This window comes from Neolamprologus multifasciatus, chromosome 9, assembly GCF_963576455.1.
Source record: "Neolamprologus multifasciatus chromosome 9, fNeoMul1.2, whole genome shotgun sequence".
Taxonomy (NCBI): domain Eukaryota; kingdom Metazoa; phylum Chordata; class Actinopteri; order Cichliformes; family Cichlidae; genus Neolamprologus; species Neolamprologus multifasciatus.
Genome location: NC_140447.1, coordinates 32,006,315 through 32,021,571, shown reverse-complemented (window position 1 = coordinate 32,021,571; position 15,257 = coordinate 32,006,315). Strand labels below are relative to the sequence as shown.

Here is a 15,257-nt window from a genome sequence, read left to right as displayed (position 1 = left end):
TTTTTTTTAAAGTTAATTCAAATTCTATTTAACTTCTACTTTTGGCTCCTCCTTTCATTTTAGTGTATTTACTGTATCCTTGAAGTCCAAATGTTGTTTTATGATCCACATGTTCAGGAGCTGTTGATTTCTGCTTGTTGATTTTAAGTTTGTATTGTCAACGCATTCGTTAAATTTGATTAATTCTGTGTAAAGTTCTTGTTATTAAACAGTTCGATGTGAAAATAAAGAACTGGTCTCACAACAAAAGCTGGAGTCATGATTTTAGATTCAAACTATTTTAACTGTTTTCAGTGGCACAGGTGGAGGTTTATTCAGAGGAGGAGATTTGGCTGTTCTCCACTCCACAATGCTAAAAGGATGAGGTTTCCTTCAAAAGTGCAATTAAAATGTGTTAAAACAAACTACTGTAATGAATGTGGAAGAGGCTTCTCCACCCCAAGTGAATTAAAACGACATGAACTCTGCCACAGTGAGGTTAAAAAGCACCTCTGTGACCAGTGTGGGTCATCCTCGTGTAACCCAGCGTTAAAAACGGGATTAAAAGTATAAATATTCATACTCTCACAATGGGAATAAATATTGATAAAATTAATTATAATAAATACTGATAAAAAGCATGTAAACATAAGTTTAATTAATATGTACATATGTATATGTAATATATAAATGGTGTGGGGGCAGGACTTAGTCCTTTAGAGTGTGTTTGTCAGATCCATTGAGCGACCAATCATTGGCCGGTCTGACCCTCCCCCAGTCTGTGCGCTGCTCAGACACCTGTGTGTGCCTTCGTGTGCCAGTCAGATACGCCAGAGACACAGACGGTGAAAGATCAGTTTACCCGTGCGGCGAAGAAGCTAGCTGGATAGTGAAAGTCCTTTTTTTGCAGAGAATAATAAGAGTGATACTGTATTCCAGAGGCCGTGAGCCAGCGTGAGCACTGTGAAGCTCCATGTAGCATTTGTTGCTTCACATGGTCAGGTTTTTTCCCCTTGCTTATTTGGATTGGATTGGTTTTGAGGACCTGAGAAGAATCGAGGATCCCTTTTCCAGTACTGGATGGGGAGCCCAGCCCAAAGATGAACTGGTAGATTGTAACCCGACTGGTTACAAACACACTGAGGGACTAGTGACCATTGAAAGACTGAAATTGACTTTGAAAAAAGACACAAAAGACAATATATCCTTGGGTCGACTATTTGTGGGGTTTATTTTATTTTGTTTTCAAAAAGCGCGCTCTACTTTTGTTAAATGTGCACAACTTTAATAATTGCTAATAAATGCAATTGTGTTTTCTACACTTACTGTGTACAAGTCCTGTGTTGTCATACACCCATGGCTCCTACGAATCTAGAACCTGTCTGATCTGGTCCATATTTCCCTTCTGTCCTCTTCCTTCTGTGGTTAAAGGTAACTATACAGCCCGTACTACAGGCAAAGAAGGCAAGAAGTAGCACTAACAGGTCTTACATGCCCATTACTAGTATTGCACCACCAGTGTTACACTCGGTCATCTTAAAAAACATAAATGAATCCACACAGTAGAGAAACCATACAAGTACAGATACTGTGACAAAAGCTTCCCATGTTCATCTGGTTGTAACATGAATAGAATAGAATTCAACTTTATTTTCATTGCACATGTCACAAGTACAAAGCACCGAAATGTACAAAGTTCACACAATATGCACACACACACATACATATATGGACACACACATACATACATACATAATTACCCCGCCCCTGCGTGTGGTCTGTTCTTTGAGGGTCCTGTGCAGTATCTTGGCTGTTCAGAGATCTGTGATGTTGTTCCTGGGAAGGCTGTACCAGCGGCTGTCCAAGTTGCAAGTTTTTTTTTTCATTTGTGGTATTTCAAAAATTTTATTTTCCTGGGTCTTGGTATTTTTTTGTATTTGTGCTGTCGTGACAAGCCTGCTGTAATCAGCACTGTCCAGCTTCACTCATTTTCTCCTGGATTGTAGCTATTGGCAGTTTTGTTGGTCCATGTGATGAGAAACACAAACAAGTTCTGATTTTGTAGGAAACACCACAGATTATTACTCTGAATGGTATTTCCCTGGACTCCAGTTCTACTGTAAAGTACAATTTTTGACACAAACTTCAAGTTGGATATTAGACACATCTCACCGCCTTCTTTCATTGGGATATCCATTTCATCAGATCTTGACTGCTTTAATTTAATCTGGATGTCCAAATAAGGCTTTGAAATAACTTTTTAGGTTGATTTAATAATCATTAAATGAGAAGTCTGGAGAGCAGAAAATCCTGGTGGGATGAGAGTCTCAGCTGTACTAACTAATATTGCCACACTAACATGCTTAAACTACAGTAGCTGCTTTTGGCTGTTCCCTTGTTCCACAGATTTCTTTGGGTAGCTTTTATTTTTAATGCCGGATGCTCTCCCTGAAGCACATCCAAAGGTATTTGTCTCTTTCCTCAGGGGAAACAGTGATCTTCTGATGTGTGAACTATTATGGCATTGGAACCACCAGAAATACACTCACAGAAAAATGTATCACCATTCAAAGTGCGTTAGCCTGCTGACCTCCAAAAGTTGATTCTGTTCATCTGGACGTAGAGTTTTCAGAAACGTTTCGTCACTCATCCAAGTGACTTCTTCAGTCTCAGCTGACTGCAGGTTTCCCCAAATCTTATAAACAGTACATTTGCACAATGACTGAAACCAATCATTATGCATAATCATTATAGTCATTATAAGATTGGGAAAACCTGCAGTCAGCTGAGACTGAAGAAGTCACTTGGATGAGTGACGAAACGTTTCTCCCACAAAACTCTACGTCCAGATGAACAGAATCAACTTTTGGAGATTTACTTTCCTGGATGATTGAGAATGCATCAAGACGTTAGCCTGCTGACATTAATATGTGTCAAAGCACTACGTATGGAAGCAATTTTCACACGGTATTCCTAGATTATCTCAGAGGTTACATTCTGAGACCCCTGTGATTGGTGAAAATCTGCATAGTAGAAACCAGATCTTTATTTTGTTATTATTATTTTTTATAAATTGTAAGCCATGAAAACCCTCCCCCACTTTCTTATACACCCGATTATAACCCTATTAAATTTTTTGGCAAGGGAAATTTTCATTTTGCTGCAAAAATAATGGAAAAATTAATGTCTTTAGGCCACAGAAAGCCCAACAGAAATCTACATTATTAAATTCCTTTAAATTACATTATTGTATTTGCTCATTTAGTTATGCAGTAGTTTATTTTGTATTTTCTGTTTTATTGAAACCACTTTATAGAAAGTTACATCGGTTACAATGAACTGTACATACAACCAGTAGGTTGACATGGGCGGTTGCCCGGGGCGGCATCATGATGGGGGGCGGCATCACGGGCATCGGCAAAAAAAAAAAAAGGCACGATCGGTTTTCTGCTGTCCATTTGCTGAGAGGAAAGGCGGCCTCCCTTTGTGAGGTGCGCTTGCTGCTTGCGGCACAGGGAGGAGAGGGCGGGGCGACGGCGATTCTCTGGCTGGCTGGATTGGCATCTAATAACCAACTTGCAAAATAAAACAAAATAAAAACAAACCAACAGACACAAAACACCAGACATTATGATACAGACTTATAATTTGCACCGATGGGTTTTCAAAATTCTATAAAGTGAGCGCGAGAGCCCTCGGTCATCTCCGCTACAGACAGTCCAGTATATAGAGAGACGAGGTTTCAGTTACAGCAGTGCCAGAAAACAAACAATAAATATAAGAAGAATAAGAAAGTAAATATACACTTTAGGACCAGCTGTAAAGGGATCAAAAACAATTTATAATTTACAGTTTGATTCTTAAAGTCTCACACACAACACATCGAAAGGTGAGGGGCCCTGCTGCTTCCAGATAGAGCACATTTCATTCATAATGTTGTAAATCCAAGCCCATTATGTATTCATGATTTGAATCCTGTGTAACGTGCGGTGGAGATGAAGCCAGCCGCGGAGGTGTGCAGGTGGACAGCGAATGAGCAACAGCTTTTGACTTTCCAAAAAATTCTCATTTATTTACAATATCAAAAATAAAAGTGCTACCTCTACCACACATTACTAAAGAGCACACTAGTCCGCGTACACACGGGAGCATCCATTACAGGAGGAGTGCGAAGAAGAACAAAAAGGGAGTGACACACCAGTCATGAGACAGGAGGCGCCACCATGTGGTGATACACTGCATTACAATAGCAACTGTTACACCTGGGTTGTGCGAAATCCCAGAAATAAACCTTAGACAAAGGGAGTGTTCGCCCAGGGCACCAAACAGGCTAGGACCACCACTGCATACAACACAGCAGGTTAAGAATATTTAACAAGAGCAAGTTTCATTTCGCCCTGGTTTCACAGCCACACTCGGGCACATATTTACCAAAATGCAGCAAACCTTAACTTATCCAGCATCGTTACATGTTCACCCTCACGTGGAAGAAGTACTCGACTTGAATTCTCAGGTGGGCAATAGCTCTCGTTTCTTCAACGTCCCTGGCATCAGGTTGACAGAAGCCTTTTTTAAATGCAGGGATCTTAATGCAGCTCTTCGTCTGTCACTTCTTCATGGGGCTCTCCTTCAGACTCTGCAGCTCCATTACGAAAGCCTGTAAGATACAATATGTGCATACACATAAAGCATATTCACTTGTCCTGTACGTCTCAGGTTTTGCTCTTCTCTTCTCTCTGGTCTCTCGCTTCACTAAAGGGGAAAGAGGTTGTCATTAGTTCAAATGCCACCAGCTCTGTCCTCACCTGCCCTCACGGCACCGCCCCCTTGAGCTCACTGCACCACACCTCCGTCACAGCCTTCACATTCACATGACTCTCTGATATTCAAAACAGTTTATTTGATGTAATATTCAACACTGAACTGTAAATTTAGTCTTTTTCAAGGAAGCAATTTTATTCTTTTATTTTCAAAAAAGCCATATTTTAATACATCAACTGCTACTGTGGAGAACACACATGAGCTTTAAGGCCTGGACAAGTTTGAAACCTTTTGTCCTCCACAGTGGAAAATGGCTGAAAGTACAAGAGGGTATCGCTTTATCCAACTCCTACTTTGATAAATTTTTCACTCAGCTTTGACGTCTCCAGTATCACTGAAATGCAGTCAGATGCACATTTTATGTTTTCGCTTGTTTCTTCACTTTTCCCCGTCTCTCTGTGTTCTGGCCTGTAACATTACACGTGCTGTCTTCAGAACATCTGCCCCGCTTCCTTCAGTCACATGATGGTATGATCCCAGCCCTGCTGAGAATTCATGCCTTCAATAAAATAATTACTGCGACACTTCAGTGGGATGAATGTGTTATTTTTAATGTCTGCATTTAGTTTATAAGTAATCAATCTGCTCAAGTAACAACAATGATGACGACGAACACTTTGAAATGAAACTTTACTCTCAGCACTAAAGGAGCGACCTGGATGTTCTGTGCCTTTCCGAAAGGACTGTGTCAGTGACCTCTGACCTCTGTGCAGGGGTCTGTCTGAGGGATCTCCCTCCTCACTGAGTTTCTTTTGCTGCTCTTCTTTGTGTCTTTATAAATTGGTGGTGTTGACACAGTAGAAACTTTTCTTCACACACACATGGCTGTTTTTATTTACAGCTGTGAAATATCTCCACATGCCGCTCCTCTTTCTCACTCTCTGCAGCCAAAATGTATTTTCTTCAGGGCAACTGAGTCACGTGATCGCACCGGACCGAATCAAAGCAGATCAGGAAGAAGGGGGCGGAGCAAAGCGTGTGCGCAGGACAGGAGTCGAGCAGAGAGCTGCTTTTTCACGAAACGGGAGTAAAGTAGTGAACTTAGAGGAGAGAAACAAACTAAAGTATCGATCATAAACCACTACCAACGTCCTGATCGATATCTGCATCGATCTGCCCACCCTTGTCTCCTGGATCGTAGCTGAGATCAGCGTGAACCACGTGGGTCTCTGCTCCCTGATCTGTTTCCTGTGTTTGGAAAGAGTTCCAGCTTCATCACGGAGTTTCTCTCGGTTTGTGGGCTCATCTAAAGGTAAGCACCGAGCTAACTTTACTGTGAGTTCAGTTCATGTTGAGTTTAGCTCCTGAATGAGGTCTTCTGCTGCTCTCCTCGGTGTCTGTTCACAGTTTATTGTGAACACGTTGAGAGAAGAGTGAGAGAGTGTTTGGAGAAAAACACCAACTAATCATTAGCTCAGCATGCTGGGAGAAGTTGGAGCAGAAAAGTCTTTTCATTGTCCCTGCAGCTGTTTTTCTGCCTGCACCAAACCTCTACAGCCTCATTTCTATTTGAAGTGATAAACAGGAAGGTGTGTGTGTGTGTGTGTGTGTGTGTGTGTGTGTGTGTGTGTGCTGCCGAGTCTCTTTTACTGTGTTTAAATTGCAGCTGCTAGAACAGGCTGTTCAACATCTATTCAGTCAGTCACGTTTATTTCACATCTACAGACACGCATTTCCACGTGTTACAGACAGTGTGTAGGTAGGGCGGTAAGCCTTGATCTTTTTTTGGTCTATAATTAGAATTTTAGTCTTTAATTTGTCAAATGCATCTTTCCTGGATGGTTTAAGGTAATTTTGAGTCAACGTTCAAGCTGCAGTCAGTAAATTCTGGCTAAAATTTTCCCTGAGTGTTCGCTGATGGAGAGAATTTGTTCTTTAAAAAAAAAAAATTAACACTTGAATTACTGACCCTTTTTTGCTGGTGCAAGTCCCTACTACCAGATTTACTAACCCTGCACAAATTGCGTAAATTCCCTGAACCTAACATCTACTAGCACCCTGCTGAGATTTTCACAGGCCTCCATTGTTCTCCTGCTTTTGTTGTGCAGATGTAACCCAGTGTTAATTTGGTTATCTGATATTGTGTAATATTCAGTATATATGTATATATCTGTTTTGGGTGATCGGTTATAAAATGTAAAACAATTATTTTAAGTTTTTTTTTTATTGCTAGTGATTTGCGGCTGCTTTACGACAGTTGACTGTTCCATGTGTTATCACGTGTCTTTTATGATGTGATGTATATAATAAAGTAATTAACTTAAAAGTAAGTAAGAAATTTTAAGGTGCTAATCGGGGATAAGCTGGAGAGCTCAACAATTAGCCGCAATGCTAAGCGGACGTTGGTAGCCATGGGACGGTCTAGCCTTCTTTGCGCTTTTCAGGTTGCCTAGCAACCATGATACTAACCGCGAGACACGTTACATACAGCTAGGGTTGCCAACCGTCCCTTAAAAAACGGAATCGTCCCGTATTTAGAAACAAAAGTACACGTCCATATTGAGCTGAAAAGGGACGCACTTTGTCCCGTAATACAGTGAGAATCAAAAGTAGTCTATAAGTTTTAATGTAATTAACGCTTTGTTTGAAAACATAATTCCCAGCCCCGCTCCTGCTTTGTGACCAATGAGCTGACAGCACACTTATGACAATTCAGATTACCGCTCATCTCATTGGTTGAGGAAAGGTCGCTTGCGGAGAAAATACCGGAAGACAACAGATGACCACAACAAAAAGCATGGCCACCAGGGAAACAAACGCCGACACTGCGGTGCAAGTCTCAGACGACAGTACACCTGAAGCTGGGAAAACACTGTGCGATTTTCAAACTGCACGATTGGCTCGCATGGGTTATAAGTTCGTAGGTGACGATGCAGGTCTCACACTATACCGCCCGATGCTCTGATGCGACCTGAGTCACACTGTGCCTCCATAAAATGAAGGTTATAACAGAAAATCTGACGCTCGCTCTCCCTCTCTGTCTCTCACTCACACAGACACACACCACCATCAACTTTGCTAAATTGCTAATGACAAACATGATCAGCTGTGATTGAGCAGCGACGTAAATCCAACTATTTTCATGGTTGTTGTGGTCGTGATGATTTGGTGATGCCACATCGAAAAGGCTCGGATGAGCTTTCCAAAGTTCTACAAGTTGTGCCTCCATCGCTTGTGTCCAGATCACACGCTGCACAGCTGCTCCGTCTTTTTCACCGACGTTTACGTGTTTGCGTGTGAGCAGTGTGAGCGGCTGCGGTGACACCCTCACAAGCGATTGATGATCGGGAGCTGGTCGTGAGGTGTTAATCACTTCTCGTTACCCCGCGTATACTACACATGCACGATGAAGGCCAAAATCGGGACGATCACCAAATCGGTCGCACGACTCAAAAATCGGCTCAAAATGGGCCAAAAATCGCACAGTGTGAGCCCAGCATTAGACCAGCAATGTTTGTTCCTCTCAGAGAAAGAAAAAAGGCTGCAAAAGTACAGAGAAGAATGGGAAAAGGAAAACACCTGGCTGGAAAAGTGCACGATACCACCTATAAAGCGCACTGCACTGTGTGCCGCCGCACTTTTTCCATAGGCGTGCTTCTAATGGTGGGCACATGAAGAACATGAGGGGCGTAAAAGCTCGGGGAACCCTTAACCAATTTTTGTCCACCAGGCCACGGCAGAAGCAGATATGGTAAACACTGGTTTGTTTGTTTTTAAACCCTCTGGTTAAGGTTAATATGGGCATGTGCAGTGAATATCAGCGCTATGTGGCCAGAAGTGTGATAATATAATTTATTTTGTGTAATAAACAACTGCAAGGATAGATGATTACAACAAATAGATGAGTAATACATAAAAGTAATACATAGATGAATAATGATGATGAGTTATGATGCGTAATCATGGGAACAAGTGGGTTTACAAACGGGAGCAAAAGCTGAAATAATGCCTCTGCTGAAGCCAATTGCACTAAATGCACTAAATGTGCACTGTTACAAGAATATTTTTCTTTCTATTGTTTTCTATTAATTTATATAATTTTAAGTTAAGCAGGACAGAGTTCTTTTAAAGAAAGAGACGTGTTTTATTGTGTTAATGTTGTCATTTTGAGCTAAAAATAAATGCCTAAATGATTTTTGTTTCCCATGTGTTGATATTACAAAGAATACGCATCTACTTAAATCAAATTCAAGTCAAATGGTTAAAAAAATAATTTCACACACAAAAAAAGAGCTAAAAAATTCACCACACTGGGAAGGGTGAAGACAACTGGGTCGCCTGGCCCTGGCCACGAGGTGTCCCTTATTTATTTCTCAGGGAGTTGGCAACCCTACACACAGCAGTCAAAGGAGCTTGCAAAGAAAAGCGTCTGGACTTCTTTAAGTTGCTTGAAGACGTTTCACCTTCATCCGAGAAGCTTCCTCAGTTCTAAGGTCAAATGGTGGAGAGTCCCAGATATAAACCTGATGATACGGGACCGTTTGGAGAAAAACACCAACTAATCATTAGCTCAGCATGCTGGGAGAAGTTGAGCATTTGCTGGCAGAAAGTTGGAGCAGAAAAGTCTTTTCATTGTCCCTGCAGCTGTTTTTCTGCCTGCACCAAACCTCTACAGCCTCATTTCTATTTGAAGTGATAACAGGAAATCAGAGCGATCTGCTGCAGTATCAGGGTCACAATAAACTTTATTGTCCTGCTGCTGTGGATGAACACATGAGAGGAAGTGAACTCCTACAAAGTCTCATTTTAATGAGTCTGGCTGCTGTAAAGTGATGCACTCATGACCACATGACCACATCACATGATGATAAAATGAAATAAGAGAAGTTATAGATTGACATGGGTGAGAGTTGTTTGTACAGACATTGTGGAAGGCAGCATGCAGGAATGAGGGAGTGTAAGTAGGGCGAGGTCGAACATCAGCAGCCTTTACAGACAGCTGCATCAGTCCACTGCTTCAGTGTCTTCACCAGAGATGGGCAGTTACAAGTAATGCATTACTGTAATCCGATAACGTGTTTCAAGTAGCGAGTAAAGTTATTTTAAATGTTAAACAAATTTCTTCCAGTCAGAGAATGTTGCAAATAATTAAATGTTGCTTGATGCATAAAGTTAAAAGATTAAAACTAATAAAACAAATTTTAAAAAGAGACTTTTCCACTTGATTACATTTTATATGATGGACTCGCTGTCGCTTTATCACCTATTCAGGGTGTAAATCATGTTTTTAAAAAGTAACTAAGTAACTAATTACTTTAAAAAAAAATAAGTAATCAGTAAAGTAACTGGATTACTTTTGGTGGGAAGTAATCATTAATTAGTTACTGATTACTTTTTCAAGTAATTTGACCAACACTGGTCTTCACAAAAGAGAGTTTTAGTTTGTGCCTGTTTGCAGGGATCAAGTCTGACATTTAGTCTGAGTAGATTTGAACTTTCCTTCTTCATTATTTCCATCTTGCTTTGACTGCAGCTGTAACACTGATTCCAGCAGGATTTGTAAAAAGCATTTTGACTGACACACAAAGCTGGACAGCTTTTGTTCTGAGGGTTTGGAGAGAGTCTGTCTGTGTGTGTGTGCATTCACTTTGTTCCTCTAACAGAAAATCAACGTGCAGATGTTGATTCCTGCAGTGACTGTTGTTCTTCAGCCTGTAGAAACCATCCTGCAGCTGCTGGAACAAATGAATCTTCTAACTGTTGCTTTTCTCTGGTTTGTGTTTGCTCTGCTTCTTTTTGTCAGAGATCAAATACATAAAAATATTATTTTGTGTCCCAGCTGATCAGCAGGAGGAGAATCAGACGGAGGAACATTTTCAGCCATTTGGACTCAGCTCAGCCACTACAGAGGAAACAATGACTTCAACACAGACGGTGAGAAAAATATCTCAGTTGCACTGTTATTGAAACTGTGCACAGTTGGTTGTTAACAGCAGCTTTATCTTTTCCATCCTGGGCTCCTCCATACATACAGAAGCTACGTTCACAAACAAAAACCACAGAAGTTACAAGAAAATACAAAGATCATATTTTATCAGCACACTGAAATAAAATATAATCAGCTGCACTTATAATTTTTTCAGATGTTATATTTTTTTCCCAATGAGCAAAACAATTTCCTAATTGTCATTTTGATTACAGAGTAGGGCTGGGCGATATGACCCAAAATTCATATCTTGATATTTTTCAGCTTGATGGCGATATACGATATATATCTCGATGTTTTTTAAGCTATAAAGTAAGAACAAAAAGAGAGTTCTTAGTCAAAGCTGTCCCAGATGTCACACAGGCACTTTTATTAACATAGAGCATAGATGTAGATAAAATTTACTCAAAAATAAATTATCAGCATTTATTAAATAACAATGCTCCATAAATAAAAGAAAAAATGTTGTTTTTGTGCATAACAAAAAGTTCATAATTGTGCAGTCAAAATGTAAACTAACAGACGCTGAGCATAGTAACAAAGACAGATTTCACAGCTGCTCTGTTCCCAACTTCTACTGTGTGACTGACAGCATTGAGTTTGAAATCCTCTTCATAACCACGTCTCTTAACAGGTGCCATTTATGGTCCTTATACACAGTAGGGTAATATTACGTTGAAGCACCGTACGTATCACTCCGCGAGGGTCCTCGGTCGCCGTAATGCCCCGACAATCCATCAAGCGCTGCAGTTCCGTAGCTTAGCAAAGTCGTACTAAAACATTTTTTGACAGACTGCTGAGCGCTGTGTACCACATAAAATCGGTTCGCGGCCATCAAGCACAACCAGAATTCATACATAAGGCGCGCTGTCAACTTTTGAGAAAATGAAAGGATTTTAGGCTGTGCAGCGCCTCTGGGCTGCATGGCGTTAGCGTGGTTAGCTCGTTAGCGTGGTTAGCTAGCTAACACGTTGACGGCGTCCAGCCCCACGCACGGGGCGATGCGCAGTAACTCGTTAACGGAGATTTTCCGTGTCCATCTTGTCGCTTCCTGCAGGTGAAGCGATGGGGGAGGAGGGGGAGTTGTGTTCAGTGAAGGAGAGGCGAGGCCGAGTAACGTTGCGTAAAGACAAAAGTGAAAGAGAGGCAAACTTGCGGCTCCACAAGTATAGTTATAACGTAACATAGACTATATCGATATAAAGGATATTGTCACATCTTATATCTCGTATAAAAATATATCGATATTTTTTAAAAACTCGATATATCGCCCAGCTCTATTACAGAGGCAGTTTCAGTTTGTTCCACGACTGCGTTTCACTCACTGTCTCTGTTTGTATCTCTGTCACTGCAGGACCAACATGGAGCGAGACGTCAGCGCTCTCAGGAGGCCGTCAAACGTCACAGAAAAAAGGGAGAGAAAATCTACAGCTGTGAAGAGTGTGGGAAGAATTTTCCTCAGAAGTCTGACCTAAAACATCATCAGTTCATCCACACTGGGGAGAAACCATTCATCTGTGACTTGTGTGGAAAGTCTTTTAGACAGCCTGCAAACTTAAAAAAACACCAAGTCATCCACAGTGGAGTTAAAGCGTACAGCTGTGATCAGTGTGGCAAAGCTTTTACTGTCAGAGGCAACTTACGGCGTCATCAAGTTACCCACTCTGAAACTAAGTACAGCTGCGACATTTGTGGGAAAACTTTCACTCATCTAGCATACCGAAAGACTCACCAACGCATCCACACTAGACAAGATGTTTACTGCTGCGATCAGTGTTTGAAACCGTTTGTGACATACTATGAATTACAGCACCACATGTTTACCCACACTGAGGAGAGACCTTATAAATGTGACCTGTGTGAGAAGGCTTTTAAAGAGCCACGTTCCCTGAGAAGACACGAACAGATCCACAGCAGAAAGAAACTCTACAAGTGCAGTTACTGTGAGGTTTGTATTTATATTTTTATCTTTATTTTCAGCTGACTGTTCGGAACAACTCTGCTCATTCAGTTGTGTTAGTATGTTGGCAATTCTCCTGCATGTAAAGGCAGCGCTGCATGAGTTTCAGCTCTTATTTCATTGCTCAGCTTAGTTTTCCACACTCTGGACTCTCTGCTCGGTTCAGCTGGTTTTCCTGCTGCTCTGTAAAGTCAGCAACTCGCCCAGTCCTCCATGTGTGATGTTTTGTGAACCTTAATGTTCAACCTGCAGTAATTACTCATTAACATCTAACTTCAGTCTGCTACCTGCTATGCTAAAGACAACAGATGGCAGATGCCACCAGTATACCCTCCTCACTGGTCGCTTTGCCCTCTTCAGCATCATCACAGTCAGTTTTATTTATGACACCATGAGGGTGCAGGAAGCTGCTACAGTTTTGTCCTGAGCAATAGGTATCACCACTCAGACAACACCACATGGAGGTATAGAAAGAGAAGTAGTCAAAAGTAGAAGCAGATTTCTTTCTTTTTTTTTCTCCACAGAGTTTCAGGTTTTCAAAGTGTTGCAACATCTCCTTTGGATGATGCTTTGGATAAAAATGTTGAAGGACTGACTTACACTGTCTTTGTGTCTTTGTTTAGAAGCAGAGCGACACAGATGGATCCAGTTCTCAACCGTGTCGTCACTGTGGTGGTGGGAAAGCGTTGCGTTGTGACCTTTGTGGAAAACCTTTCAATAATGAAAAGAACCTAAAGCTACATCAGCGTAGACACACTGGAGAAAAAATGAACTACTGCAAAGAATGTGGGAGAGGCTTCCCCACACCAAGTGCATTAAAAGAACACGAAATCTATCACAGTGGGGTTAAAAAGCACGTCTGTGACCAGTGTGGGTCATCCTTCACCACTGCAGATCATCTTAAAGTGCATAAACGAGTCCACACAGGAGAGAAACCATACAAGTGCAGACACTGTGACAAAAGCTTCTCGTACTCAGGGAGTCGTAACAATCACGAACTTACACACATTGAAGGGAACTTCAGCTGTGACCAGTGTGACAAAAGCTTCAAGAATTTCAGTTCATACTCCAAACACAAACGATCCCACGCTGTAAATAAACTGTTTCACTGTTACCAATGTGCAAAAACATTCACTTCATTATCTGCTCTGCACAACCATCGGCGTGATCATGCAGGACAGTGATCACTGGATCATAATGAATCTGAAGAGACAGAAAGATCCTCTTCTGGTTTCAGGGTCAGACTTAAAAACCTTGAGATCAGGCTCCACAGAGTTCAGCTGGAGTCTCCTGTAAAGAGTGTCAGCTGATGTCACACTTGGATCTGATGAGGTAGCTCTTTTTTCTGGACCTGCAGTGAATAAACCTGGATGTTACATATAGGAAGCTGCAAGTATAGATATGCACATCAAGTTTTTTTTCCTTTGAGGTATTTTAATATTCTAAAATGTTATCCTTGTTACATTTTAATCTTTGTTCTCTTAGGATATAGAAGTTATAGGAATACATTTTATTTTATATTACCAAACTGATATGTTTCAAAACTGCAGATGTGCATAGAAACATTTTTTTTTTTACATTTCATTTTAACTTCTTGCTTTTCCCCCAAATATAACTTGTTTTCTGAGGCAACAACAACTGCTGTGACTTTGTGTCCAGAAAAAAAGAAACTCAAGCTAAACTGGTGTTGGGCTGTACTTCCATGTAATACCAGTTTGTACCAGAAGGTGGAGCAGTGAGTCAGTGTAACCATTATTTAATCAGTCAAAGAACACATTCTTATAGGGCTTTGGAGTTGACGTAATGCCGCAATGCATTGTGGGAGCACGGCGCCATTTGAGAAGGCCACGAATCAAAACAAACACACAGTGTTGGAAGGACGACTGCCAGAACCATGCTTAAAATCAGCTCAAAAGTCAAAGGACTGTATCGAGAGCGATTGAGCCCAGACGCATCATTTCTGCACAACTGCTTTTTTTGCTTTTCCCCCAAATCTACTGTTTCACTGTTACCAATGTGCAAAAACATTCACTTCATTATCTGCTCTGTGCAAACATCAACGTGATCATGACAATGGCTGACCACCTGTGCCTCAATTTTATTCCACAACTTAGACATCCACATTACTCACACTCTCATTACACACACATATATATATAGGGTCTGTGTATTCAACCCCACCTCTGGCGCCGGTGCCCACTTCTCAATTTTAAATCCATGTAGACATTGAGGGTTCTCGTGAGGGGCCGTGCTAACACCTGCTGCTCTCTGGCAGCAGCACCATGCTCTCCCTTGTTTTAAATGCACTTTAGAGCAACACGCAGCAACACTACACATGAGCGAGAGGAGGGAGGTTTGGGGTCTTCACACACCCTTGTTCTCTGCTGGCCATCGGGGCGGGGGGGCTGGGAGGAGGTGTTGGCCGTCCGATTGGGATCTGGGATGCGGGGCCTCCCTGCTGCTGCGGAGCCTGGGGTGGTCTGCTTGCCTCCACCCCGCGGGAAAGGGTAACATCTCCTGGGTCTAGGTGCCGTTTCCCCCTCCAGGGGCGAGGGTACCTGGACCCGGGGT

The 15,257-nt window shown here is 41.6% G+C and overlaps 1 protein-coding gene across 1 annotated transcript; it reads left to right on the top strand.

Moving 5' to 3' along the window:
* The first annotated feature begins 5,883 nt into the window (after positions 1 to 5,883).
* Positions 5,884 to 14,761, top strand: LOC146511919 (uncharacterized). Its single transcript, XM_085171817.1, has 4 exons — positions 5,884 to 6,052; positions 10,580 to 10,674; positions 12,081 to 12,674; positions 13,310 to 14,761. The coding sequence occupies exons 2-4, from the start codon at positions 10,657 to 10,659 to the stop codon at positions 13,868 to 13,870; spliced, it is 1,173 nt and encodes a 390-aa protein (XP_085027943.1). The 5' UTR covers positions 5,884 to 6,052; positions 10,580 to 10,656; the 3' UTR covers positions 13,871 to 14,761.
* The last annotated feature ends 496 nt before the right edge of the window (positions 14,762 to 15,257 follow it).

Excerpts from the sequence above, each read along its gene's own strand:
- LOC146511919 (XM_085171817.1), top strand. Across the intron at positions 12,675-13,309 it reads ACAAGTGCAGTTACTGTGAG|AAGCAGAGCGACACAGATGG; the intron begins GTTTGTATTTAT and ends GTCTTTGTTTAG.